Genomic DNA, 27288 nt, shown 5'->3' on the forward strand with positions numbered 1-27288 from the left:
TTTGTATTTTGATGTATTGTTAATGCACCTGTCTGACCTTACACACTGTACCTACACCACCTCAACCATCCCTATTTTTGTGCTACTGATGCACCTCAACCTTCCCTACTTTTGTACTACTGATGCACCTGTGTGACTATACATCCTGCACGCATCTACCTCAACTATGCCCACCTTGATGTTATCTCCAAAAACACTTGTAGCACGCTTAAACAAGTATATGCTTATTTTTGTACTTTTATATTATTGGCTCAACTGTTTGACTATGCACCCTGTACTACCTCACCTATTATCTACCTCCGGTTTTTTGACCTACCTATGTAACTATGCACCTTGTACCTAACTACCTCAACTATTACATGCTATTACTCCATACCCTACCTTGTAAAGCGCTCGGATATCTGCAAAGATCTTGTTCGCGCTATATAAAACTTTCAAAATAAAATAAATAAATAAATAAATGAGGGTAACATGGGGGATGTGCCACAGCCTCAATATGATTTCCCACAAGATCCTCAACCACAAGAGTAACAATGGGAGGAGCCAACTGACCCTTACAACACCCATCCCTTCCCTGATTTAGCCTCTTATCCTACTAAGCCGTCTCCTACTGATGACACCGTAGTCTTCAATCAACTCATAGACAGGGCAGCACAATTCCACAATGTAGACATGCATAATGACCCTGTTGAGGAAGACATCTTATTTGACACCTTCCCTACTTCAGAAAAAAGTGTCAGAACACTTCCCATGTTAAAGGGAGTTCTAAAACATGCACCTGACATATTTAAGTATACAGCCAGGGCACGGGTAATCAATCCCAGAATAGAAAAGAAGTATAGGGCAGCTCCTACAGACCCTACTTACATCAAAGGGCAGTTACCACTAGACTCACTGGTAGTGGCTAATGCACGTAAAAGGGCCAACTCCCAGGGGAAGCACCTCCCTCCGATAAAGAGTCAAAAATACTGGAGGCATCAGGCAAAAGGGTAGCAGCACAAGCCTCCAACTCATGGAGAATTGCTAATACACAAGCCCTACTGGCTCGTTACGACAGGGCGCACTATGATCAGCTCGAAAGCCTAATGCAACACCTACCTGAGCCTTTTAAAGCACAAGCTGATGACCTTATACAGGAGGGAAAATTCATAAGAAACGCCTCTATCAAATGTGCGCTTGACGCAGCAGACACCGCAGCTAGGTCAATTAACACTAGCGTCTTACTACGCAGATATGCATGGCTGCGTATTTCTGGTTTTAAGTATGAGGTGCAGTCCACCATTCTTAACCAACCTGTCAATCAGGATTTTCTATTTGGCCTTGCTGTCGACACCTTTTTGGATAAAATGAAAAAAGACACAGAAACCTCAAAATCAATGGGGGCATTGCAATTTCAGCAATATAGAGGCTCCTTTCGACGCTCCTGATACAGAGCAGCTACACGAGGAAATACCTCACAAACATCTGCCTCTTACAAAAGTAACACCCAAGGTTCCTTCAACAACAGCACAAACAGAGGAGGTTATAGGGGCAACAATAATAAGGGAAGAGGACTTGGAGGCAATAACACCAGAGCCTCCACTGCCACAAAACAGTGACTTCATTACGCTACCTCCAGACCACCTATCACCGGTCGGAGGCAGACTCCAACAGTTCCTACCTGTCTGGAACGCAATTACCACGGACGGGTGGGTGAGTGAATTTATCCAGTTTGGTTATTGCCTAGAACTGACTTCTACACCACCAAACATACCACCCAGACATCGTCCTATGTCCACGGAACACATCACCCTGCTACAACAAGAGGTGAAATGCATGCTGGAAAAGGGGGGCATAGAGCAAGTCCCTTTCCACCAGCAAGGGACAGGAGTATACTCCCTATACTTCCTTATTCCCAAGAAGGACGGTTCCCTCAGACCAATATTGTACCTCAGACCCCTAAATCAATATATACTATTGGAGTACTTCCATATGATCACCCTACAACAAGTGCTCGCGTTGCTACAAGGAGATTTCTAGCAACACTGGACCTCAAAGATGCATATTTTCACATACCCATCCATCCAACCCACAGAAAATACCTCAGGTTCACAATACAAGGTCAACACTACCAATTCAACGTTTTGCCCTTCGGGGTTACCACGGCTCCAAGAGTGTTTACAAAATGCTTAGCGACAGTGGCAGCACATCTCAGAAGGCAACATGTCCATGTGTACCCTTACAAGGACGATTGGCTAATACAAGCAAAATCGTACCAACAGTGTGCAGCGCACACATCTCAAACAATTCAGTTGCTACACAGCCTAGGCTTTTCAATCAACTACACAAAATCGCATCTGCAACCATCCCACGTACAGCAATACCTGGGAGCCACTATAAACACCTCAGTGGAAAAGGCATATCCAAACTCAGCAAGGGTAGCCAGTATGCAGATACTCATTTGCAAATTCCTGCCACAACACTCTCTGACAGCTCGAGTCTTTATGCAGCTCATAGGCATGATGGCCTCCTGCATATACATTGTCCCCCATGCTAGACTTCAAATGCGCCCATTACAGGAATGCCTAGCACGGCAATGGAACCAGGATCAAGGACAACTAAAAGACCTAGTGTTGGTAGACCGTTGCACTCACAACTCTCTGCAGTGGTGGAACCCACAAAACCTTTCCAAGGGGCGACTGTTCCAAGAGCCGGTTCCACAACTTGTACTAACAGTGGACGCATCACTGACAGGCTGGGGAGCCCATCTCCTTCAATACACAGCACAAGGGCTCTGGACAACCAAACAGAAAAAGCTGCATATCAACCAACTAGAATTGCTAGCGATATTTCTAGCCCTAAAAGCATTTCAGAAATACTTGTACAACAAGACGGTGTTGATCCGGACGGACAACATGACCGCAATGTACTGTATCCAGAAACAGGGAGGAACGCGCACTCCACAGCTGTCCCATCTGGCACAAAGCATATCGAAGTGGGCGATTCCCAAAAACATTTTTCTCCTAGCAGAACACCTTCCAGGGAAGGGCAATCAGATTGCCGACCTGCTCAACAGCAAAGCCAACAACTACACGAATGGGAGATTCACCCCCAAGTTCTCAAACCATTCTTCAAAGAGTGGGGTCACCCAGAAATAGACCTGTTTGCCACAAAAGAAAACTCCAAATGCGAGTACTTTGCCGCCAGATTCCCATATTCGTTATCACAGGGCAATGCGATATGGATGAACTGGTCAGGCAGATTTGCGTACGCCTTTCCCCCAGCACCGCTGATCCCGCTGGTGGCACGTGCAAACTGCGACATTCACTCATGCTAATCCTAGTTGCTCCCACATGGGCGAGTCAAACGTGGTACACAACGTTCCTGCAACTTTCAGTAGTTCCTCATCAAAGACTGTCCCTTGCACCCCATCTTCTAACTCAGAACCGTGGAGAAATCCGACACCCAGATCTGAACTTAGCGATCTGGCTCCTGAGGTCTTAGAGTTTGGATACCTTAACTTGCCCCCAGATTGCATTAACATCATTAGGGAGGCAAGACGACCAACCACACGAGCGTGCTATGCAGCTAAATGGAAGAGATTTGTTATTTACTGCAACAATAACCAAATCAACCCCTTAGACGCTTCCATACAAAACATTAAATGTTACCTGCTGCATCTACAAAGATGTAACTTAGCATACTCTTCTATTTGACTACACCTCGCTGCTATAGCAGCAAACCTTCAAAACAGGCAAAACATTTCACTGTTTAGAGTACCAGCAATCAAAGCCTTCATGGAGAGTCTAAAAAGGGTGATCCCTCCAAGGCACCCCCCTTCCCCAGTCTGGAATCTAAATATAGTACTTACCAGACTTATGGGCCCACCTTTCGAACCTCTACACTCATGCGAACTACAATTCTTAACGTGGAAGGTTGCATTCTTGGTTGCCATTACCTCACTCAGAAGAGTGAGCGAATTACAAACACTAACAATTCAAGAACCTTTCATGCAGGTACATGCCAACAGGGTGTTTCTTAGAACCAACCCTAAGTTCATGCCTAAGGTTGTATCCAATTTCCATATCAATCAGTCTATAGAACTGCCAGTTTTCTTTCAAAATCCACAGTCAGTAGCTGAGAGAGCCCTACACACACTAGATGTAAAAAGAGCTATACTTTATTATGTGGACGGAACTAAATCATTTAGAAAAACAAAACAACTATTTGTTGCTTTTGCACCACAACACAAAGGAAATCCTATTTCAAAATCAGGAATAGCCAGATGGATAGTTAAATGCATTCAAATATGTTATCAAAAGGCAAAACGCACTTTAACCGTCCACCCAAGAGCACACTCTACAAGGAAAATGGGGGCATCCATGGCTTTCCTAGGAAATATTCCTCTTGAAGATATCTGTAAGGCAGCGACATGGACCACCATACACACTTTCACAAAACACTACTGTGTAGACGTACAAGCAAAACGGCAAGCTGCTGTAGGCCAGGCTGTCCTCAAAACTCTTTTTCAATCTCCTGCAGCTGGCACAGGTAGCCACCGCTAGAGGAGATACTGCTATACAGTCTATGCACAGATATGAATTCAGCAGCCCACATGCCTCGAACGGAATATGCTACTTACCAGTATGCATCTGTTCTTGGCATGTAGGGTTGCTGACATTCATATCGCCCGCCCTCCTCCCCGGTGCCTGTCGCAGCTGCAGCATTATCTCTGGCATGGCCATCTCTTTCTTTACTTATCTCCATCTCTGCCACAATGGCGAAAAACAATCTGAGGATGGAGAAGATGCCCATGCGCACTGTAGTCCAGGGGAGGAGTCACCTATCTCGTGATACTTCGAAGACTCTTCCAAGACAACAAAGTGCAATCATCCTGACCCAACAGTAGGCGGCGATCTATGCACAGATATGAATGTCAGCAGCCCTACATGCCAAGAACAGATGCATACTGGTAAGTAGCATATTCCTCTCAGCAATGGTACTAAATAACCTGTTGCTGTCAGCGGATCTGCATGTGTTTTGTGCCAAGATGTTTAGTAGTTATAAACAAAGGTCTTTAACATTAATCAGAACAAAAGTAGTTATATAAATTCCCAATATGTTGGCCTTGTGAGTAAGGCACCCCTTTTTGCTTCTGTAACCTTATTTTGTAATGAACTATGTAAATCCTTATTCCGTATTTTTCAAGTCAGTTATGCTCTATTGAGACAGTAACAATTCTCCACATAGTAGTGTAAATCTGTTTATTCGTGCATTTGTTCCAAATAACGTTTAATTGGACCATATGTATTGTGCTTCAACGAGTCCCGACAGGGCCCCCAAACAGGAATGGTAAGAAAATATCAATAAAGAGGAAGAGTACAAAACAATAATTGTTTAGAACACAGCATTATATGGCACGAGAGTGCATTGCATGTGAATTCACACCACTACAAGCCCAAACCAATTTCTTACGGGTATTATTTTTCTTTTTACCTAATTGACAATAAATGTTGTCTCTTAGTTAAAGTGCATATTGTTTATTTGTTTAGTCTAAATATATTAACATGTAAATAATACCTTTTGGATTGTAATCTCTCATATATTAAATTGCAGCAACAGATAACACGTTCTGTACATGAAGAAAAGGAGATTGAAAAAGTAGAAGAGGAGAAATTGGAAAAACCTGAGCGGAAAGAGGAGGAAAAGCGAGATGAGGAAGAAAAAGATGATAAAGAGGAGTTTAAGTACGTTTGTCCTTTGAGATATTTAAATGTACAATCCTTTCAAAATATGCTTTGGGAACTATGTATTTATTGTCTCTTATGTTAGAAACTCCACCTAAAATGTGTTTCAGAGCACTGTTCAAACTGAGTAGGGACTCACATGACAAAAAGGCATTTACAAATTTGTATCAACAGAGGTAATGACAGAATAATAGGCTATGGGTTGCCCAGCTCTATTGTTTACCACTTATAAAAGTACAACAAAAACAATGGTTATAGTGATTCTCATAAGTATCAGAGTACTATACTGAATGCTTGGGTATAAATGAAATAGTGACAAGATAAAATAGACCAGCGGCACTAGTGACCAAGAAGTCCGGTATATAGGAAGCCTAGTTTTTAACAGCCTATGGGTTTAGTAAAGGCTGAAACAGTCAGCCTGAAAAAACACTAAACAGTAGTGTACGTTCACTTTGACAATTATAAAAATCAGCAGTTGAGCAAATAAAATGGAGTGCATAATAATAGTGAGGATGAAAATAGAGTTGATTGGCATGGATTAGTGCCACAAATTTAGTGTTGCAAAAGGAAGGGCCCCAGTCAACGTAATTTACAAAACAGACCGAAATGATTCAAAAATCATGTGCATACGACTCATAACACAACTTGAATGAGAGATGTTGTTTAATCACATCCTCATTTTTATACATTTCATGTATATATGCTTTATATAGATTGAAGTAGTGCCCAAAGTGAGGCGGAGGGGAGGGAAGTGGTATGTGTTTGTGAGGAATAGGGATTGTGTAGAACAGTTTCAAAAAAGGCAAATGTGGTCACATAAGACATTTATTGTTGACATCACATGGGCGTAGTAATATAGCCCCGTACATTTCTAACAGTTGTAAAATCCTATCCCAATGAAAGCACAGTAACTATGGTCTGTTTATTGTGGGTAGGTATCGTTTCAAGTTGTGTTATGAGTCGTATGTACATGATTTTTTAATCATTCCTGTCTGTTTTGTAAATTAAGTTGACTGGGGCCCTTCCTTTTGCAACATTGAATACCCAGGTCCCAGTACTATTGGGTCAACCCTATTTTGTAATGACAAATTTATAGTGAACATAAGACTCAAGAAGTGGAGTACGTAGCTTCACGCACAATTTCAAGGAGATTAACATTGTAGCTTTACTGGCATGGTGACAGATACTTGAGTGTGGCCGACGTTTTTATGTTGTATGGTAAACTTTTATAGGTGGCGATTAACAGGAGACTAGACTCTCACGAAAGACCCCACCAGCACCAGACTCAGCTTCCTGAAAGGAATGCAAGAAGTCGCTGCCTGGATGAACAACAGCTGCCTAAAGCTCAACTCTGAGAAGACTTAGTAATCGTCCTCGGAACCACCTCATTGGCATGGAACAACACCTGATGGCCCACTGCCCTTGCATCCCCACAGACCACGCCAGAAACCTCAGCATCGTATTCGACTCATCCCTCTCCATGAACCGACAGGTCAACGCTAACGCCTCCAGCTGTTTCAACACACTCCGCATCCTCCGTAAGACTTTGAAATGGATGCCCAAGAGTCAGGAAAGACAGTCACCCACACACTCATCACCAGCAGGCTGAATTACGGAACCGCCCTCTACGTTGGCATAAACAAGTCCCTATGTAAGCTCCAGACGAGACAGAATTCTGACGCCAGACTCATCCTCTGCATTACCCGACAGAAACACATCAGCCAACACCTACGGAAGCTCCACTGGCTCCCCATCGAGAATAGTCACGTTCAAGATAATCACCAATGCCTACAAATGCCTACACAACACCGGACCCCAATACCTCAACAATAGAATCACCCTCCACGTACCCGTTCGAAACCTCTGATCCGCCAACCCCGTCCTCTCCAAAACCCCACGCATCCACAGAGCCAAAGCAGGGGGAAGATCCTTCTTCTACATCGCAGCCAAGACCTGGAATTAACTCCCCATCAACATCTGGCGCTCCCCCTCCCTGAACACCTTTAGGAAGGCTCTCAAGACCTGGCTCTTCGGCAGAGTGGAACTGCTGATGCCCCCACCCCCCGCAGCGCCTTCAGAACCTCACGGATGAGTAGCGTGCTTACAATTCCCTGATTGATTGAGAATCATTTTGGGAGAGTGGACCAGAACATGGACTTGCATATTTCGTTATAGAATAAGTTTGCAGAAGTAAAAAAAACTGGTGCCTTCCGCACCACACCTACTAACTTTAAATTTATATAACTATTTTTGTGCTGATTATTGTAAACACCTTGGTTTATTTTTATTTCTTTTGTTGATTTCAGCAGTAATGCAACATTACAACATAACCGCTGCTCCCTACCACCCACTCCAACCATATAGGAGCTTATTTCAGCAATTACATATTCCCAACAGTGTGTATATCACATCTGGCCAGTATGAGTTACATTGCAATTCAACAGTTGAGCACTTTGCACAACATCATTTCTGTTTCTGCACCATTCAATCAGCCTTCTGCAGTTTCCGTGCCCTGCTCTACCGCAGGCTCCCTTATCTCCTTATGTAAACGAACCGCTATTATGTCCTTTTCCATTCTGACCCCTTGGCCTGGCCCACTATACAACATGTTGTTCCCCGCACTCTGCTCTTACTACCCATCTCACAAATTCCCACATTATTGTTTCTTGGTTGGCAGCCTGCTAGTAATCCACCTCAAAGCTATGTATTTCTTGGCCATGACCAGTCTCCGATCCGATACCTTCTCTACATGTTTAGTGTGTTTGGTGCGGATCACCAGGCTCAACAAACAGAGCTGGAACATTGGTTGCAGTGTCATCCCAGTCTGGTTGCCCAGTGCTTGGACCGCCTCACCCCAAAAATCCCCAACTCCTTGGCACGTCCATCACATGTGCAGGTAGGTCCCAACTGCAATCCTACACTTGGGACATTGCTCTGTTCTGGAAGGGGCTAAGCCTTTGTATCCACTATGGTGTGACATAATCCTTAAGGACACACTTCCAGTGAATACATTTCAATCACTCGCTGCGTATAACCTTTCTACAGTTGCCCAGTATCAATACCCATTTGTGCTTCCTCAACTCTTCACCCATAACCCCTTCCCACTGTAACTTCAACAATGCCATGCGGGAGACTATAAGCTGTATTAACAATGTGTACAACTGTGTGTAGGAAAGTAGGATTTTTCTTTTATGGTCACCTCCACTTTTTGCCTGGTGACAGTATGTTTTGACTGTAGTTTGCTGGAATCCTGCTACGCAGAGAGATCATTTATGCTCTCTCTCCCAAAATGGCTTTAAGTACTTTGGTAACTTCACCATTAGCTACTGGTGTACCCTTATAAGTCCCTAGTATATGTTACTAAGGTACCCAAGGATAGGTACACCAGGGGTCTCCCAAGGCCTGCAGCATGTATTGTCACCCATGGAAGTCCACTTAAACTCTGACAATAGGCCTGCCATTGCTGCCTTTGTGAGACGGTGCTTGCACCTCTCGCAATAGATATGTTTTCTTATAGCTGAGGTCACTGCACTTAAAACCTATAAATCACCCCTATGGTAGGCCCTTCAGTTTTGAGGGCAGGGTGCTTGGTTATAAGTGTAAAGGTGTCTCAGCATGAGCAGGACACCCTTACAAACTCCAGAGTTGATTCTCCAGACTTTGTAAGTGCGGTCAGCCATTTTAAGACATATAGTGGACATCAGTCATTACCATATGTCTAACTATATAATGGCTGCGCCGAACCTGGTCATTTTTTATATCAAACATGTTGGAATCATACCCCAACACAGATTCCTGTATTGGAGGTATGATCCTATTTACTGGGGAGCACCTTGGAAGAGAACCCTGTACTCACGGTTACAGAGGGGGCAGAGTCTATGCCGCTCGGAAGTGACCAGGAGGCCCACAAGCACAATGCCCTCCCTTGTCAGGACGTTCAGAAGACTTCATGAGGACTCAGTCGGTGCAACTGTGTGGACCCGGCAACGCTGAGAAAGACACATGAGCTGTACCACGTCGGATGTTTGTTTCCAGGTGTCTGTGTCCATCCGTTCGTCTGTGTCCATCCGTTCGTCTGTGTCCATCCGTTCGTCTGTCTCCATCCGTTCGTCTGTCTCCATCCGTTCGTCTGTCTCCATCCGTTCGTCTGTCTCCATCCGTTCGTCTGTCTCCATCCGTTCGTCTGTCTCCATCCGTTCGTCTGTCTCCATCCGTTCGTCTGTCTCCATCCGTTCGTCTGTCTCCATCCGTTCGTCTGTCTCCATCCGTCCGTCTGTCTCCATCCGTCCGTCTGTCTCCATCCATCCGTCCGTCTGTCTCCATCCATCCGTCCGTCTGTCTCCATCCATCCGTCCGTCTGTCTCCATCCGTCCGTCTGTCTCCATCTGTCCATCTCTATCAGAGACCGAGAGGGAGCCCCCTCACTAGAACTATGCCACTGCTCCCTGCATGCCCGTGTGAGGTGAAAAAACAACGTAAGTTGACATGGCACCCTGTCTGGGTGCCTGGCCAGCCAGCACTGCCTTCTGGTATAGGTAAGTAACCCCTCTATCAGGCCTTAAATCCTTACGGCAGGGTCCACTATTTGCCTGGTCCTGAAAGCCTGCCTATTCTCACTTTGTGGACAGTGTTTATAATTATTTTTACTAACACATCTACGATGTAATATATGACCAAAAAGTACAAAATGAGTTCTCGGCCTCTGTACTTAGAAGCGCTGAGGATGTGGGCCTAAGCTTAGGCCCCCGGTGCCTGTCTTTTTGCCAGTCACCTGACATTCTCCTTTAACGTGACAGCGGACAGTCTGAATCTGTGTTCTTGATGGCCATGAATACCAGCTTTACCCAGAGGTGGTAAAAAGCATGTTTTCCCTTTGGGGCACCACCCTGGTGGAGCTCTCAGCCAATTCCCATACCCTTGATTCCTCGATTGTGGAAGCTGTCCCAGGGCACAGGTGATTCTGTTTGCCAATTCTATGGTATTCTGATACACAGACCTCCTTTGACTGGGTTCCCCCACTGATGCTGAGGGCAGGTCTCCTCTTGGTGGAGGGGGGGGGGGTCGTCTAGAGTTTGAGTGGGGGGGTGGTAGTTGGGTCAGAGAAGGAGAGGTTCTGCACCCCAACCTTTAAAGTCTCCACCTTCATGCCGGATAAGGAGTGGGGCCATCTGAATTTCTTTCAGTTGCCACTGAGTTGGTGGATATGATTTTGTCAGCACTCCTTCACAAAATCGCTTTATCTTGGAACAGTTTTGTTGTCTGGTGCATGGAGGAGTGTTATGGTTGGCCTAGGGCACCTTTCTTATGTTTTGTCCTTTGCATTTTTGTTGACCCAGCAAGGTTGTGCACAGGGCAGTGTTGCAGCCTTATCAGCTTTAATTTGCTTATCTGATTTATCTTCTTCGTTCAAGTCCCTCAGTGTGATGAGGCTTTTAAAGTGACTGGCGTGTATATTCCCTTCTACCGTTTTTATCATGCCTCAGTAGGACCATAACTTGGTGATCACTGACTTGATGAGGACTCAGTTTGAGCCAATGCATAGCTGCCAGTTGCAGCTGTTGTCTTTTAAAATGTTCTTGGTGGCCATCATTTCAGTGTGGCACTTGGGTGATGTGCAAGTGCTGTGTGTTCGACCCCCTGCCAGACAAGGTGGTTTTGTGGACCAAGGCATCCTTTCTTACAAAGTTGATTACATCACGTCCTGGTGGTCAGTCTATCCCTCTTTCCATGTTGTTCCCTTTGCCCACCCCACCAAGGAGGAGGAGAGGCTGCCCAAGCTGGACACTTGTCAGGCTGTCCGCTACCACATTGAAATGACAAGTGAATTTCAATGTGGCGATAAGCTGTTTTTCGGTATGTAGGCACAAAAAAGGTCAATGTAGTCCAGAATTGGAATCTGTCCCAGTAGATTGTAGCCAGGGACACTGAAATTATGTGGCGGGAGAAGGCAAAGGTATGCAGCAGGGTTGAGTATATTATGAGGCAAGAAAACACAAATTATGCGGCATAATGCAGCATATTTTGTAATAAAATAACTTCATTATTTCGTCATTTTTAAACTTGGTACACTGTCTGGGCATTGGTTGTACCTCATTAGTACCAGATTAACACCCAAATATAGCAATAAGCAGCAAAAAGATGACCAGTCCCGTTTTATCCAGTCAGAGTGCCTTCCAGCACACGGCAACATGTGTCTCTGCTTGTTAAGTAACTTTTGTACTATTTGAGCTAGAAACATTTTTTTTGTTTAAGTTCTGTAGATTCAGCGGTAGATTATGGATTGTGTGGCAAATGCAGCAAATCCATAATTATGCGAAAATCACTACGGCTGCACAATAGCATAGTTCCAGTGGCCATAATTGTGTTAAGATCTATTGTGGCCTTGCCAACAGAAAGCCTCCAGAGTAAATCAAAGTACAGTCTTCTAGAGCGAGACAGCTTGTTTGTCATTATCAATGGAAGTGGCTGTTTCAAATGTATGCTGAGCAGCGATATGCGCATCAGCTCACACTTTCACCCAGCATTGTTTGTATTTGGAAGTGAGAAGGTATGTTCGTTTGCTCATTACGTTCTTCAGGATATCCTGATGTAACCATTTGTTCACATCCACCACCTGAGAAGAGCTTTGCTGTGGTATTTATCCAAAAGGCGAGAAATCTGTAGGTAAAAATATATATCAGAAGAATACATTACTTTCTTTTGATAGCAATATTTACTTTCCTTTGATAGCAATATGTTCGAGGCATATGAGCTGCAGATCCTACCTTTAGCAATAGATCGCCACCTGGTGTTGGGCTCGGATGATTGCAGGTTGTTGTCTTCTTGGAAGAAGTCTTTGTAGTCACGAGATAGGTGACTCCTCCCTTGGACAATACTGCGCATGGCCATCGACTCCATCCTCAGATTGTTTTTTTCCGCCACTGGGTGTGGATGAAAGTTTTCCGCTCCGGCTAGAAAATACTTTTTTCAGCTTTTATCGAAGCGAGAAACTTCAAACAAACTTCTTTCGACATTGAATAGACTTTCGTCATCACCAGCTACATTCCGGTGCGTCGACGCATGCCGTTGGGCCCATCGGCGCCGTGCGGCCTACGCCTCATGGACAGATCTCCATTCAAGAGATGCCCGGTATGTCAAGCAAAATTCCCTCATAGCGACCATCACGAGGTTTGCAACCTCTGTCTCTCGCCAGAACACAAGTCGACCTGCACAGCCTGTGCCTCCTTCCGATCGAAGAAGACCATCCGGAATCGGAGGGCCCGTCGACACGAAAAGAGGAGATCAGCACCGGAGGCCATCTTTGAAGAGGAGATCGTCGAAGAAGACGTCTCTGAGGACGAATATCCAATCGGAGATATCTCCGAGGACGAGGCTCCACTCAGCGCAGAGGAGGACTCGCCTGATCTCCAGATTATATCGGGGGCAGAGGCTTCGGACGATTCGATTCCATCTCGACAACCCGTGAGTACATCAGCCCCTGCACGACAGACATTACCCAAACAAAAGGCAACGGTCAGCACTCTGCCCATAGGGACCAGTCGAGACTGAAATTTACCCTCTAACGCCCCGCCTTCAGGCCCGGCTCAGAGGAAAGACAATACGCCTTCCGGTGTCTCGGCACTGAAGAAACACCATGTGCCAGTTTTGCAGCGTGAATCTTTCTGGATTCACTATGCTGTGCATTATTCCGCGATCTGGTGGTTGGGTCCGGATTCGTAGTCTTTTTTCCTTTTTTTTTTCTTTTTTTGTAGCCCAGGTGGGCGTCGAAGTCCCACCATTTGGTGCACCTTCGTGACGTCGGCACGCTTCCTGCGGAAGCTCCCACCCTTGGGCGCCATCTTCAGATTCTTTTTTCCGCCTTTGGGTCTGGATCGTCGCATGAAGCTCCGGAGAAGTTTCAGGAGAGAAGAAGGAAATACACCAAGTTTTTGAGGAAAAAGGACCGAGGGAAGTCGGAGAAGAAGACCTTCTAGAGCCAGAACGAAGAAAGAGGAGAAAAGCATGTGATACTCGACGGCCAAGGAGAAAGCGCGCGCAGGGGGCCCCCTGAGCGAGCACATGGACAACACCCCATTCAAGTTCTGCCGTAATTGCCACCACACGTACGCGCAGAAGGACCAGCATCCGGTCTGCAACCTCTGCCTGCCGATCGACCACTCCAGCGAGGATTGCAACGCCTGTTCAATCTTCACGCCGAAGACGCTGAGAGTTCGAGAGAGACAGAGGGTGGCCCACCAAACGATGCAAGGGAAAGGGACCACGCCGAGCCTCTACCAGCTGGGTGCCTCCTCCGAAGAAGAGGAGAACATCGCCGAGGGACCAGATGACTTCATGGTCGTAGAGACCGATGTGAGACCTTCAAAAAAGGTAGGAGAGTCTACGACCCCGAAAACCCAGACAGGGCCGAGAAAGCCTGAGGGAGAACCCCGAAAAGCAGAGGCTAAGTCCTCGAAAGGAGCGCCGGCGACGAAAGTTTCGACGTCCGAAGCCGCATCCTCCGAAAGGCCCAGCGGATCCTTCGAAAAGGACTCCCAGATGGCAAAGACCAGCGAAAAGCAAAGGTCGTCGAAGCAGGCCCTCGAGAAGGGACCCTCGAGCGAGAAGACGCTCAGAACGGCCTCGACGTCGAAGGTACCGTGGAAGAGACCTGCCGAAAAGCTCAACGCCGAGCAAGCGGCAGAGATGGAGAAAAAGAGAAGAAGGCTCGAGGCCGAAATGGAGAGTATGCTCCAGAGGAAGAGAGCCTTCGAGGAAACAATGAAGAACTTTACGATTCCCTCGAAGACCTACTAGACTCCCTCGAAGACCGCTGCGACCGCCGAAGAGGTCGAGGTGCAGGAGGACTTCGAAGCCGAGGAGCCGCCGAAAACTCCAAACCCCACAGATTAGGGAGAAGAGGAGGATTTCTACCGCTCGGAAGGAGATTACCTCCGCGAGAGCTACTACTCAGAATCCTCGGCGTCGCTAGAGGAAGAATTGCAGGATCTCGAGGCCGATAACCCAGAGGAACCTGTGGAGACATACCCTTCGAGGCCTTCGCCGCCAGACGACATCGGGGCTTACTATGAGGTCGTTAAGAAGGCTGCAGCAGTCTACAATGTGAAGTTGCAGGAGGAACAGACAAAGGCTGACTTCCTGCTAGAGACTTTGCTCCCCTCACAGACGAAAAGCAGCTTCCTGCCCATGCTGAAGAGCGTCACGGCCCAAGGGACAGAAGCCTTCAAGGAACCGGCCACATGCAGGTCAGTGACCCCGAGGACGGAGAAGAAATACAAGTTCTCCTCCGAGGACCCCCCTTATATCCTGGGCACCGTGGCAGCTGACTCCATAATCGCGGCAACGGCCAGAAGAAGGGCCAACGTGCCAACCACATCTGGGCCACCACCTGATAAGGAAAGCAGGAGGATGGACCTCACTGGAAGGAACATTGAAAGAAATGCCGCTATGCATTGGAGGATGGCAAACTCCAATGCACTCCTGAATAGACACCAATATCAGCACTGGGATGAGATGAGCCAGTTGCTGAAACACATGCCTGAGGAGTACAGGCAGAGGGCAGCCCACCTCGTGGAGGGGGGAAAGGACATAGCAAACGCATGCCTGAAGACAGCCCTAGATGGGGCAGAAACATCTAGCAGGCTGAGGGCCATAGGCATCACTGAGAGAAGGCAAGCCTGGCTCAGAATATCAGACTTCAAGGCAGAAGTGCAAAATAACATCCTGAACACCCCCTTCAACGGGGAGACGCTGTTCGGGGCATCAGTAGATGACAAACTGGCTCAGCTGAAGAAGGACAATGAGACAGCCAAATCGATGGGAGCCCTACAATTCAGGGGGATGCGGAGAGGCACCCCCACAAGGAGACAAAATGGTAGAGGGGGAAACCAGCAATCACATTCGCAACAGTCGCACCGCCATGGTCAACAGAGTGACAACCAATGGCGCCAGGGTCAACAGAGGCAGAATTGGAACTCCCAGAATAGGGGCCAGTCCTTTCGAGGGAGAGGAAACGGACGGGGCCAGAAACGGAGAGGTGGTGATCAACCCCCCCAAAAGTGACTCCGTGAAGGAGGCGCTCACCCACCCAAAGCCTCAGGGGGGAGAGCACCAACAGCTAAGGGGAGGCTCACACGAACACGGCCCAAGAGAACACACAACACCAGTAGGGGGAAGGTTGAGATTTTTTCTACACAAATGGAGAAAAATAACCACCAAGCAGAAAGCCAAAGAGAAGGGGTCACAAGGGCAAAGAACTGCAGTTGCTCCAAGAGGAAGCTCAAGAACTGCTCCTCAAAGAGGCCATAGAACAAGTCCCGCACACAGAACGGAACAAGGGGGTGTACTCGAACTACTTCCTAGTACCAAAGGCGGACGAAAGCCTAAGACCCATCTTGGACCTACGGTTCCTGAACACCTACGTAAAAACTCAAAAGTTCAAGATGACTTCCCTGCAAGAGGTCATCCCACAAATAAGGCCCGGGGACTACTTGTCCACGATAGACCTAAAAGACGCATACCTGCACATCCCCATGAACAGGAAACACAAACACATGTTAAGATTCAAGGTGAACAAAGACCACTACCAGTTCACAACCCTGGCTTTCGGGCTCAAGTCAGCGCCAAGGGTCTTTACCAAATGCCTCGCGGCGGTGGCCGCACACCTACGAAGGGAGGGTATACACGTGTACCCCTACCTGGACTACTGGCTCGTGAAAGCAAGCTCTTACACGAGATGCAAAGCTCACGCAGAACAGGTCACAAGAACGCTCACGAACCTGGGCTTCTCCATCCACTGGAGAAAGTGCTCCATGGACCCAGAACAAGTGAAAATCTTCCTGGGAGCCCTGATCAACACGGTCGAATGCAGAGTGACACCCAGCGAGAAGAGAACACTCAGCCTGCTGAGGGAGAAACGTCACTACCAGAAGGGGCAAGTTCTGACAGTGAGGACGGTGAGCAAGATCTTGGGGATGATGGCGTCATGCATCCACCTGGTCCCCAATGTTCGGCTAAAGATGAGACCACTACAGGAGTGGCTGCAACAGCAATGGTCACAAGCAGAAGGAAGTTGGGAAGATCTAGTGGTTGTTACGCACAATGTGCAGGAGGAGATGAAATGGTGGACGAAGGAGAATATAACGATGGGGAAGCCTCTAACGCCACCGGACCCAACTGTGACCATCACCACAGACGCATCCCAGAAAGGATGGGGCGCACACATGAACAGGCTGAGTGAGGGGTGTGTGGAACCCAGGAGATGCAGTCAAGCACATCAACTACCTGGAACTGAAAACAGTGTTGCTGGCCCTCAAGGCCTTCCAAAAGCACCTTTACAACAAAAGGGTGATGATACAGACAGACAACACCACAACGATGTTTTACATTAACAAGCAAGGGGGACTCAGTCATTCCCTCTGTCGAGCTTGGCTCAAGAAATATGGAGATGGGCGATCCCACTCAGGATAGACATGCTTGCCATACACCTGCCAGGGAAGGACAATGTGGAAGCGGATTGGCTCAGCAGGCAAGCATCGGTGTCCCACGAATGGGAACTGAACAACCAAGAGACAGAGAACCTGTTCAGGAGGTGGGGCACACCAACAATAGACCTGTTTGCAACACGCCAGAATGCAAAATGCCAACACTTTGCATCGAGGGAACAGGAACCAATGTCCCATGGGAATGCCCTATGGATAAGCTGGTCAAAGAAATTTGCCTACGTTTTTCCACCGAGGTCACTGATCCCCAGAGTCCTGAACAAGTGCAGGTCGAGCAACATGACTCTCATCCTGGTGGCTCCCCAATGGGCGAGGCAGACTTGGTACTCTCAGATTATGGAGATGTCGCAGGGCAGAGCACACAAGTTCCCAAAAAGAAGAGACCTTCTCTCCATGGAAGGGGGACAAGTTCTACACCCAGAACCAGAAAGCCTCTGCCTGTCAGCGTGGCTCCTGAGGACTTAGAGTTCGCACATCTAAAACTACCAGAGAGCACACTTCGGGTGCTGAGAGAAGCAAGGAGACCCAGCACGCGGAAGTGCTATGGGGAGAAATGGAAGAGGTTCACGCAATGGTGCCACAGGAAAAACCTGGAGAGAAAACTGACTAGAGAGTCTACAGTACTCAGATACCTCACCCACCTGATCAAAGCTAAACTAAGCTCGTCCTCGCTGAGGGTTCACCTGGCAGCGATTGTGGCATACACAAGAGGAGAAACAGGACGAAGTTTCTTCACTTCCAGAGTAGTGAAAAGGTTCTTGGAAGGAGCGAAGAGAATAGCGCCACCCAAGAGGATGCCGCCGCCGGCATGGAACTTGAACGTCGTACTGACGGAACTCATGAAGCCACCGTTTGAACCCATCCATAAAGCGTCACTACAAATGCTGACAATGAAGACAGCCTTTCTAGTAGCAATAACATCGCTACGCAGAGTGAGCGAGCTACAAGCTTTGACGCTGCAAGAACCGTACATACAAATACACAGTGACAGGGTCGTGATGAGGACAGACCCGCATTTCATGCCCAAGGTAGTATCTAAATTCCACATGAACCAAAGTATCTAGATACCTAGCTTCTTCCAGAAGCCCACGTCGAACGCGGAGAGGGCGCTCCACACTCTGGACGCAAGGCGGGCAGTAATGCACTATATAGAAAGGACGAAAGAACACAGGAAGACGAAACAATTCTTTGTGTCCTTCGCAAGGAGTCTCCTGGGTAGACCAGTGACTAAGAACACCATAGCAAGATGGATTGCCAAAACAATACAGCTCTGCCACATGCAAGCTGGTGAAGAGCTCACGGAGGGGCCACGAGCCCACTCAACCAGAAAGAAAGGGGCAACGATCGCCTTCCTGGCAAACACGCCCATCCAAGACATATGCCTGGCGGCAACATGGGCTTCAGTGCACACTTTCACTAAACACTATTGCGTAGATGTGCAGATGAACAAGGAACCACAAGTGGGCCAAAGAGTGCTTCAACATGTCTTTAACAACCAACGCTCATCTTCCACCCAGCCTCCACATGAGTGACAAAACCACTACGAAATCTATGCACAGCATAGTGAATCCAGAAAGATTCACGCTGCAAAACGAATAGTTTCTTACCTGTCGGTGTAGTTTTGCAGCTTGAAGATCTTTCTGGATTCACTAGCGAACCCACCCACCTCCGCCAGAAAGATGAGGCTGGAGAAGGTGGAAGGACATGGAATAAGATAAGAACGTTTAACAAAGACAAGTATACGTAAAGAAGTTTACGTTGAAGGAAAGTTTAATACACATAGCCATGGATTCACCACAAAAGAGAAAAGAATCCGAAGATGGCGCCCAAGGGTGGGAGCTTCCGCAGGAAGCGTGCTGACGTCACGAAGGTGCACCAAATGGTGGGACGTCGACGCCCACCTGGGCTACAAAAAAAAAAAAGAGAAAAAAGACTACGAATCCGGACCCAACCACCAGATCGCGGAATAATGCACAGCATAGTGAATCCAGAAAGATCTTCAAGCTGCAAAACTACACCGACAGGTAAGAAACTATTCGTTACACCTCCTCCATTGGCACCGAAACATCCTTCGACACCGAAGGACTCGTTTGCACCGAAAACAAAACACCCTTCTGTGCCCAAAGACGAGGACACTTCGGCACCCGTACCCTCGGTGCAGAAGCCACAACCTGTACCAGACCCGAAAGCTTCAACTCCGAAACCTTCAGATTCTAAAAACAAAGAGGGGAAGCCAGTTTCCGGCGCCACAGGACCAGCAAAACCTGTCTCCAAGCCGAAACCTATAATAACGGTACCAAAGACCCCAGACAAGACTAAACAACCTTTGGCACCGAAAACATTGCCAAAAGACTCAGTTACTCCTTCTAATGCAAAAAACACTAGACAACCTCTATCGGCTCCGAAAAAATCGACGCCGAAGAAGATTATAGAAGAGGAAGAACTGTTTAGACCAGATCCTAGACAGAAAAAGGTCCATATTAATCCAAAGACTGGACATGTGGAAGCAATTCCTTATAAAAAGAGACCAGCAGACACACGACTTACACCTGTGCTTCCTGCAAATAAGCACTGTGCAACTTCCCCACTGCACCCTTCCTCTCCTTCACCTTCTTCCTCTCCTATTACTCCATATGTGGAACCTATAACTTCTCCTATTCAATCTCCTGCATCATCACACCACACTGACGAGGAGTATGATTTAGGTGGGGGGGGGATGATGTTCCTGAGCCACATACATACCCTTTAGATGAGGATATCCACACAGAATATCCCAAGGATGATGATTCATATAATTTTGCACCAAATAATGCACCAGACATCCCTGATCCTCAGTACTACCCAATAAAACCTTCCCCTACAGAGGATAGTATTGGGTTTAACCATTTATTAAACAGAGCTGCACTTTACCATGGGGTTCCTATGCACTCAGATGCCATTGAAGAGGATTTTTCGTTAGACACTTTCGAACAGTCACAAAGGTCTACCCAAATATTACCAATGATCAAGGGAGTCATTAAACATGCTCCAGAGATTTTTAAAGATCCAGTACAGCGTAGGGTGCTAAACCCTACAATAGAGCAAAAGTATAGGCCAGCACCAACTGATCCAGTATACATCAAGGGCCATCTGCCATTAGACTCCTTGGTAGTGTCAAATGCACGCAAAAGGGCCGGTTCTCAAACTTCTGGGGATACACCCCGCCTGACAAAGAGTCCAAAATTATTGATGCGTCAGGGAAGCGAATTGCTGCACAAGCAACAAACATATGGCGCATAGCAATTACACCGGCTTTACTCTCACTCTACAACAGGGCTCATTACGATCAACTAGAAAAGTTAATGGAACACCTACCAGATCAATACAAGGATCTGGCAGCAGAACTTTTAAAAGCAGGCAAATTAATATCTAATGCCTCAATTAAATGCGCACTAGATGTAGCTGACACAGCATCCAGAGCAGTGAACACTAGTGTTATTCTCAGGCGTCACGCATGGTTTCGCATTTCGCGTTTTAAGCCAGAGGTACAAACTACCATCCTAAACCAGCCCTTTAATCAGAACCAATTGTTCGGGCCGGAAGTAGATAATACATTAGAAAAGATGAAGAAAGACAGACACCGCTAAGTCTATGGAGGCATTACAATCCACCCAAACTAGAGGTTCTTTTCGCCTCTCCTCTAATAGAGGAGGCTCCAAGTAGACCGGCGCAGACGCAACATCATCTTTTAAAACACACACACAGACCTCCTCTAATAAAGGCTATTTTAGAGGAGGATACAGAGGCAATAACAAGGGATGAGGTAGAGGTAGTAACAACAACCGCTCCTCTTCCACTCTTAAACTGTGATTTCCCCCTGCCTCCCGTACAGCATTCCACTCCTGTGGGGGGCAAACTTTCACAGTTCCTACCTGTCCAGAACTCTATCACAACAGACAGGTGGGTAAGACAAATTATCCAACATGGCTACTGCCTAGAACTCACAGCACCCCCCCCCCCCCAACATACCACCCAGGCAGCGTCCAATGTCTGCAGAACACATAACTCTGCTTCAACAGGAAGTTGTAGCACTTCTACAGAAAGATGCTATTCAAGTAGTTCCGTTAGAGAAACCAGGAACAGGAGTTTACTCCCTGTATTTCCTAATTCCAAAAAAGGACGGGATATTAAGACCAATTCTCGACCTCAGGCCCCTCAACCACTACATACAATCAGATCATTTTCACATGATCACTTTACAACAGGTACTCCCATTTTTACAACAGGGAGATTTTCTGTCCACACTAGACCTAAAGGACGCTTACTTTCACATTCCAATACATCCTGCGCACAGGAAGTATTTAAGGTTTGTCATACAAGGACAACACTATCAGTTCATAGTCCTTCCATTCGGGGTCACAACAGCACCACAAGTGTTTACAAAGTGCTTAGCAGTAGTGGCAGCACATCTCAAAAGACAAAAAATACATGTCTTCCCCCTACCTCGACAACTGGCTCATAAAAGCAAGATCGTACAACCAGTGTGCACAACGCACAAAACAAACAATTCAGACACTGCACAACTTAGAGTTTATGATAAACTACACCAAGTCGCACCTAGAGCCTTCGCACGTTGATCAACATCTAGGAGCTACTATAAACACATCTGTAGCTCTAGCGTATCCCAGTCAAGCCAGGATTCAAAGTATTTAAAACTTAGTCTCCCTTTTTCAATACCAGCACTCTCTACAAGCCAGAGTGTTCAAGAAACTAATAGGCATGAAGGCGTCTTGCATCTTTATAGTTCCTTACGCAAGACTGCAAATGCGCCCACTACAAGAATGTCTAGCACAACAGTGGAATCAGGCTCAAGGTCAGCTCACCGACCTGGTGTTGGTAGACAGCCGTACATATCGCTCTCTGCAATGGTGGAACACCAAAAATTTGACAAAGGGACGGCCGTTCCTAGATCCAGTTACACAGATAGTGCTCACGACAGATACATCCCTCACAGGATGAGGAGCCCATCTCTTGCATTATACCACACAAGGCCAGTGGAACAATCAAGAGAAACAGTTCCACATCAACCATTTAGAGCTGCTAGCAATTTTCCTAGCTCTCAAGACTTTTCAAGTACAAATACAATCAATCAATCAAGAAATTTGTATAGCGCGCTACTCACCCGGAGGGTCTCAAGGCGCTTGGGGTGGGGTGGGGGTGGGGTGGGGTGGGGGGGGGGTCTGCTACTGCTCGAACAGCCTGGTCTTGAGTTGCTTCCTGAAGGAGAGGTGGTCTTGGGTCAGACGGAGGTGGATGGGGAGGGAGTTCCACGTCTTGGCTGCCAGGTAGGAGAAGGATCTTCCTCCCATGGTGGCTCTTCGGATGCGTGGAACGGCGGCGAGGGCGTTACTGGTCGATCGTAGCTGGCGGGTGAGAGTGTAGAAGGTCAGGCGGTTGTTGAGGTACCTGGGGCCCAGGTCGTGCAGCGCCTTTTGTGCGTGGGTGAGGAGTCAGACCGTGATTCTCTTGCTGACGGGGAGCCAGTACAGGTCTCTCAGGTGTCCGGAGATGTGGCTGTGACGGGGGATGTCCAGGATGAGTCGTGCGGAGGCGTTCTGGATGTGTTTGAGTCTTTTCTGTAGTTTGGCTGTGGTTCCGGTTTAGAGGGTGTTTCCGTAGTCCAGTCGGCTGGTGACGAGTGCCTGTATGACCGTCTTCCTGGTTTCGGTGGGGATCCATCAGAAAATCTTTCGGAGCATGCGTAGGATGTTGAAACATGATGATGAGACGGCGTTGACTTGTCTGGTCATCGAGAGGGAGGAGTCCAGGATGAAGCCCAGGTTGCGTGCGTGGTCCGTTGGTTTGGGTGCGCTGCCCAGGGCAGGGGGCCACCAGGAGTCGTCCCAGGCAGAGGGTGATGATCCAAGGATGAGGACTACCGTCTTGTCTGAGTTCAGTTTCAGGCGGCTGTTCATCATCAAATACAAAACAAAGCTGTCCTAATCCGGACGAACAATACGACAGCCATGTATTATGTAAAGAAACAGGGGGGGGGGGGCACACTCTCTGCAACTGTCCCAACTTGCACAGAACATTTGGAGATGGGCCATCCCTCAAAACATACATCTGACAGTAGAACACCTTCCTGGGATCCACAACCAGATAGCAGATCTGTTGAGTCGCCTGTCACAACAGATTCACGAATGGGAGTTACACCCACCAGTTCTTCAACCATTCTTTCAAATGTGGGGGCATCCACAAATAGACCTGTTTGCCACCCACGAGAACTCAAAATGCCCAACCTTCGCCGCCAGGTTTCCACACCCACGGTCGGAGGGGAATGCAATATGGATGAACTGGTCAGGCAGATTTGCGTACGCTTTTCGGCCTCTCCCACTCATTCCCTTAGTAGTACGCAAGCTCAGACAACAGTCTCTCAAACTATTACTAGTGGCCCCCCACATGGGCACGCCAGACGTGGTTCACCACGCTACTAGATCTCATTGGTTCCACATCAGAAATCACGGCTCACACCATCCCTGTTAACACAGAACCATGGAGAAATAAGGCACCCAGAACCGAGCCAACTGAATTTGGCGATCTGGCTCCTGAAGTCCTAGAGTTTTGTTACTTAAACTTACCACCAGACTGTATGAATATAATTAAAGAAGCTCGAAGACCCACTACCAGAGCATGCTATGCTGCTAAGTGGAAACGATTTGCAATATTCTGTAACAACAATCACATTGATCCTTTGGATGTTTCCATCCAAAATATCATTTGCTACCTTCTACATTTACAAAGGTCCAATTTGGCTTATTTTTCCATACGCCTGCATCTAGCAGCAATTGCAGCATATTTACAAAATAGACAACATCTATCTTTCTTTAGAGTACCTGTAATAAAAGCATTTATGGAAGGATTCAAAAGAATAATCCCACCTAGGTTACCACCTGCTCCAGTATGGAACCTAAATGTGGTCCTTACAAGACTCATGGGACCCCCTTTTGAGCATTACATAAGTGTGAACTGCAATTCCTAACATGTAAAACTGCTTTCCTTGTTGCCATCACCTCTCTCAGAAGAGTTAGTGAAATACAAGCATTCACAATAGAAGAACCATTTTTTCAAATACATCCTAACAAAGTGGTTCTTAGACCCAATCCTAAATTCCTACCAAAAGTGATTTCTCCTTTTCACCTAAACCAATCAGTAGAGTTACCAGTGTTTTTTCAAAAACCGGACTCTGTTGCAGAAGGAGCTTTACACACCTTAGATGTTAGAAGAACTCTACTATATTACATAGATAGGACTAAATCCTTCAGGAAGACAAAACAACTATTTGTATCTTTCTCTCCCCCACACAAAGGCAATCCCATCTCTAATGGAGGAATTGCTAGATGGATTGTAAAGTGTATTCAAATATGCTATCACGAAGCTAAACGTACACTAACAGTTCCTCCTAGAGCACACTCCACTCGCAAACTAGGAGCCTCCATGGCTTTCTTAGGAAACATACCACTAGAGGACATATGCAAGGCAGCAACATGGTCTACAATACACACCTTCACTAAACACTATTGTGTTGATGTGCAAGCCAAGCAGCAAGCTGCAGTAGGCCAAGCTGTTCTTAAAACACTATTTCAGTATGCTGCAATGGATACAAGTGACCACCGCTAGGGGAGACACTGCTGCACAATCGTTGCTAAATGTAGGATCTGCAGCTCATATGCCTCGAACGGAAAATGCTACTTACCAGTATGCATCTGTTCTTGGCATGTAGAGCTGCAGAATCCTACATGCCCTCCCGCCTCCCCGGGACTTGTATCCGTTCCAGTACTCATCTTACTAAGATGCACACGCAGGGACATCTTTTCTCTTTACTTCTACTAACTCCATTATTTCCCATCATGGCAAAAAACAATCTGAGGATGGAGTCGATGACCATGTGCAGTATTGTCCAAGGGAGGAGTCACCTATCTCGTGACTACAAAGACTTCTTCCAAGAAGACAACAACCCGCAATCATCCGAGCCCAACACCAGGTGGCGATCTATTGCTAAATGTAGGATTCTGCAGCTCTACATGCCAAGAAAAGATGCATACTGTTAAGCAGCATTTTCCTTCTCGTGCTTACTTCTATCTACCTGCAGGATCCTCACCGATCCCACTCGCCTCCCCGTTTTGAGGAACAGTCAAAGTTGCAACTTGATAAGATTGAGTCCCTGTTGGCCATGTCTTTTCCTTTTAAGGGCTTGAAACAAAATGGAATTGATGCTGGGATGCTTGGTTCTTTGCTATATGACTCAGTTGATGTCACTTCTGATGTGTTTTATCTAGGAACCCGATCAATATTGTGACCCTATGCCCCTATACGGCTATAATCAATAAATATCCCTATAATGGCATAATAATCAGAGCCATATTTCAGTAACTCGCCTCTGCAGTCCATGACACAGCAGAAGCTACTTCCTTAGATTCCTAGAGAGCACACCGAGTTCCTTCGACACACCAAACCCCCAGCAACCTGGGAAAGCCCCGCTTGCATTGTTTTGATTAGTAATAGAACTCCTGCGAGCACTGTAAGAACGACCAGTTCTTAGTGACATCTTTATTAACGTCTTATGTCCAAAACTTACGTCAAACTCGGCACCTTTCAGGTATAAATATACCAACGTTGCCTTAAGCAAACACACGGTGGTGAATACTGGAGCAGAACAGCTGTCCCCTTGCAGAGAGCCCAGCAGATGCGAGAAGCCCACGGACGCTGCCCCTCCTCTTTGACGCGCTGAGAAAGACGCTGTCTTTTCTCCTGCAGAGAAAATCCAGCTCCGTCGTTTCCAGCCTACCCTTGCGGGTGACTGGGATATCGGGTCCTGAGAGGGAGATACCAGACCTCCTACATTGTATTCCAGAGGTACAGTGCTGACTAAACCCTTGGAGAGAATTCTTGAATCATACTCTTGGCAAAACCAACTTAACTTAAACTGCTACTTACTTACTCCCTCCCATGTATTAGGCTTAGGTCAGGTACACCGGGGTAGGCGTAGTTAGAAGCACCAGTTGAGGTTTTTAGCCAATGTATATATGAATGTATATATTGTATATATTTTATTCATTTTAACTATCTTATGGCTAAGAAACCATATCAATGCTTTTACAGTATTATTTCGTAATACTCCTTTTACTGTACGCACTTTTCGTTATAACAAGTCTTGCAATTGTGGCAATTCATTTCTCTTGCATGAGAAGGAAGACTGCTCAATAAATAATATCTTTTATTGAAAACGCCCGTCTCTCTATTCTCTGCACCCTGGTGAAATTAAATCTGCACAACTGACTGAGTGAAATAGCTGTCTATTGTTTCACACGACTCTAGAGATTGACTCTTATTCTGGGGAGCAAAGTTGTCATGTTTATGTGGTTGTCGGAAGCTGAATCCCTTCTTGTCTGAGCCAAGGAAGCTGATCACTTCCTATTCAGTCAAGAAAGTTTCCAGTGACCTGTGAGCTAGCTGGCGCAAACCTAAATTAAGTCTAGCATAGTCAGTAGAGACCTAGAAGACCACAGTCCTACGTCTACACTGCTGTTTGTTATTCCAATGCGCAGGGCCTATAGGGAAAATAGGAACTACACTACACTTCCAGGGTGGTACCAGACGCCGAGATAGGGCCAAATGCCATCTACTGGTTGAATAACAATTTCCAGATCTAATTTAGTGCCTGAGGGAAATTCAAAAGGTGTGGAATCTGCAAATAGCTAGAGTATCCACCAGAAAGATTGTTACTTTATGTAACTAATTTGTTCTTTTGTACCATGGGATGTGGAGGCCTCCAGACAGGGATAACTTCTGTGAGAGATTTCTGTTCGCTTGGAGGTTCAAAGCGTACACATGTTTTTCATAGAGGGTCATTTCAGATAGGCAAACTCAGGCTTAAAATTCAGTTTTTTTGTTGTTAGTGAGAACTGTCAGTAGTATGCAGAACTGCTTTTAATGGGGCGAGTCTGTTTTTGGAACGCCGGTGATGATGACTTATCCTTTTTCAGGTTGCAAGTATACTATTTCCTCTACATGTTAAAAATCCT

At 46.7% G+C, this 27288-nt stretch overlaps 1 protein-coding gene across 20 annotated transcripts in view; it reads left to right on the forward strand.

Moving 5' to 3' along the window:
• The window catches only part of NCOR1 (nuclear receptor corepressor 1), a 1907529-nt gene that overhangs the window by 663062 nt on the left and 1217179 nt on the right, over positions 1-27288 (forward strand). For all 20 annotated transcript variants that reach the window (XM_086955042.1, XM_086955041.1, XM_086955040.1 and 17 more), the window contains one exon: positions 5596-5726. In XM_086955042.1, the coding sequence (XP_086811168.1) occupies positions 5596-5726 (131 nt within the window). The remainder of the gene's footprint in view (positions 1-5595; positions 5727-27288) is intronic.

Source organism: Lissotriton vulgaris, chromosome 2_1 (genome assembly GCF_964263255.1).
Source record: "Lissotriton vulgaris chromosome 2_1, aLisVul1.2, whole genome shotgun sequence".
NCBI lineage: Eukaryota > Metazoa > Chordata > Amphibia > Caudata > Salamandridae > Lissotriton > Lissotriton vulgaris.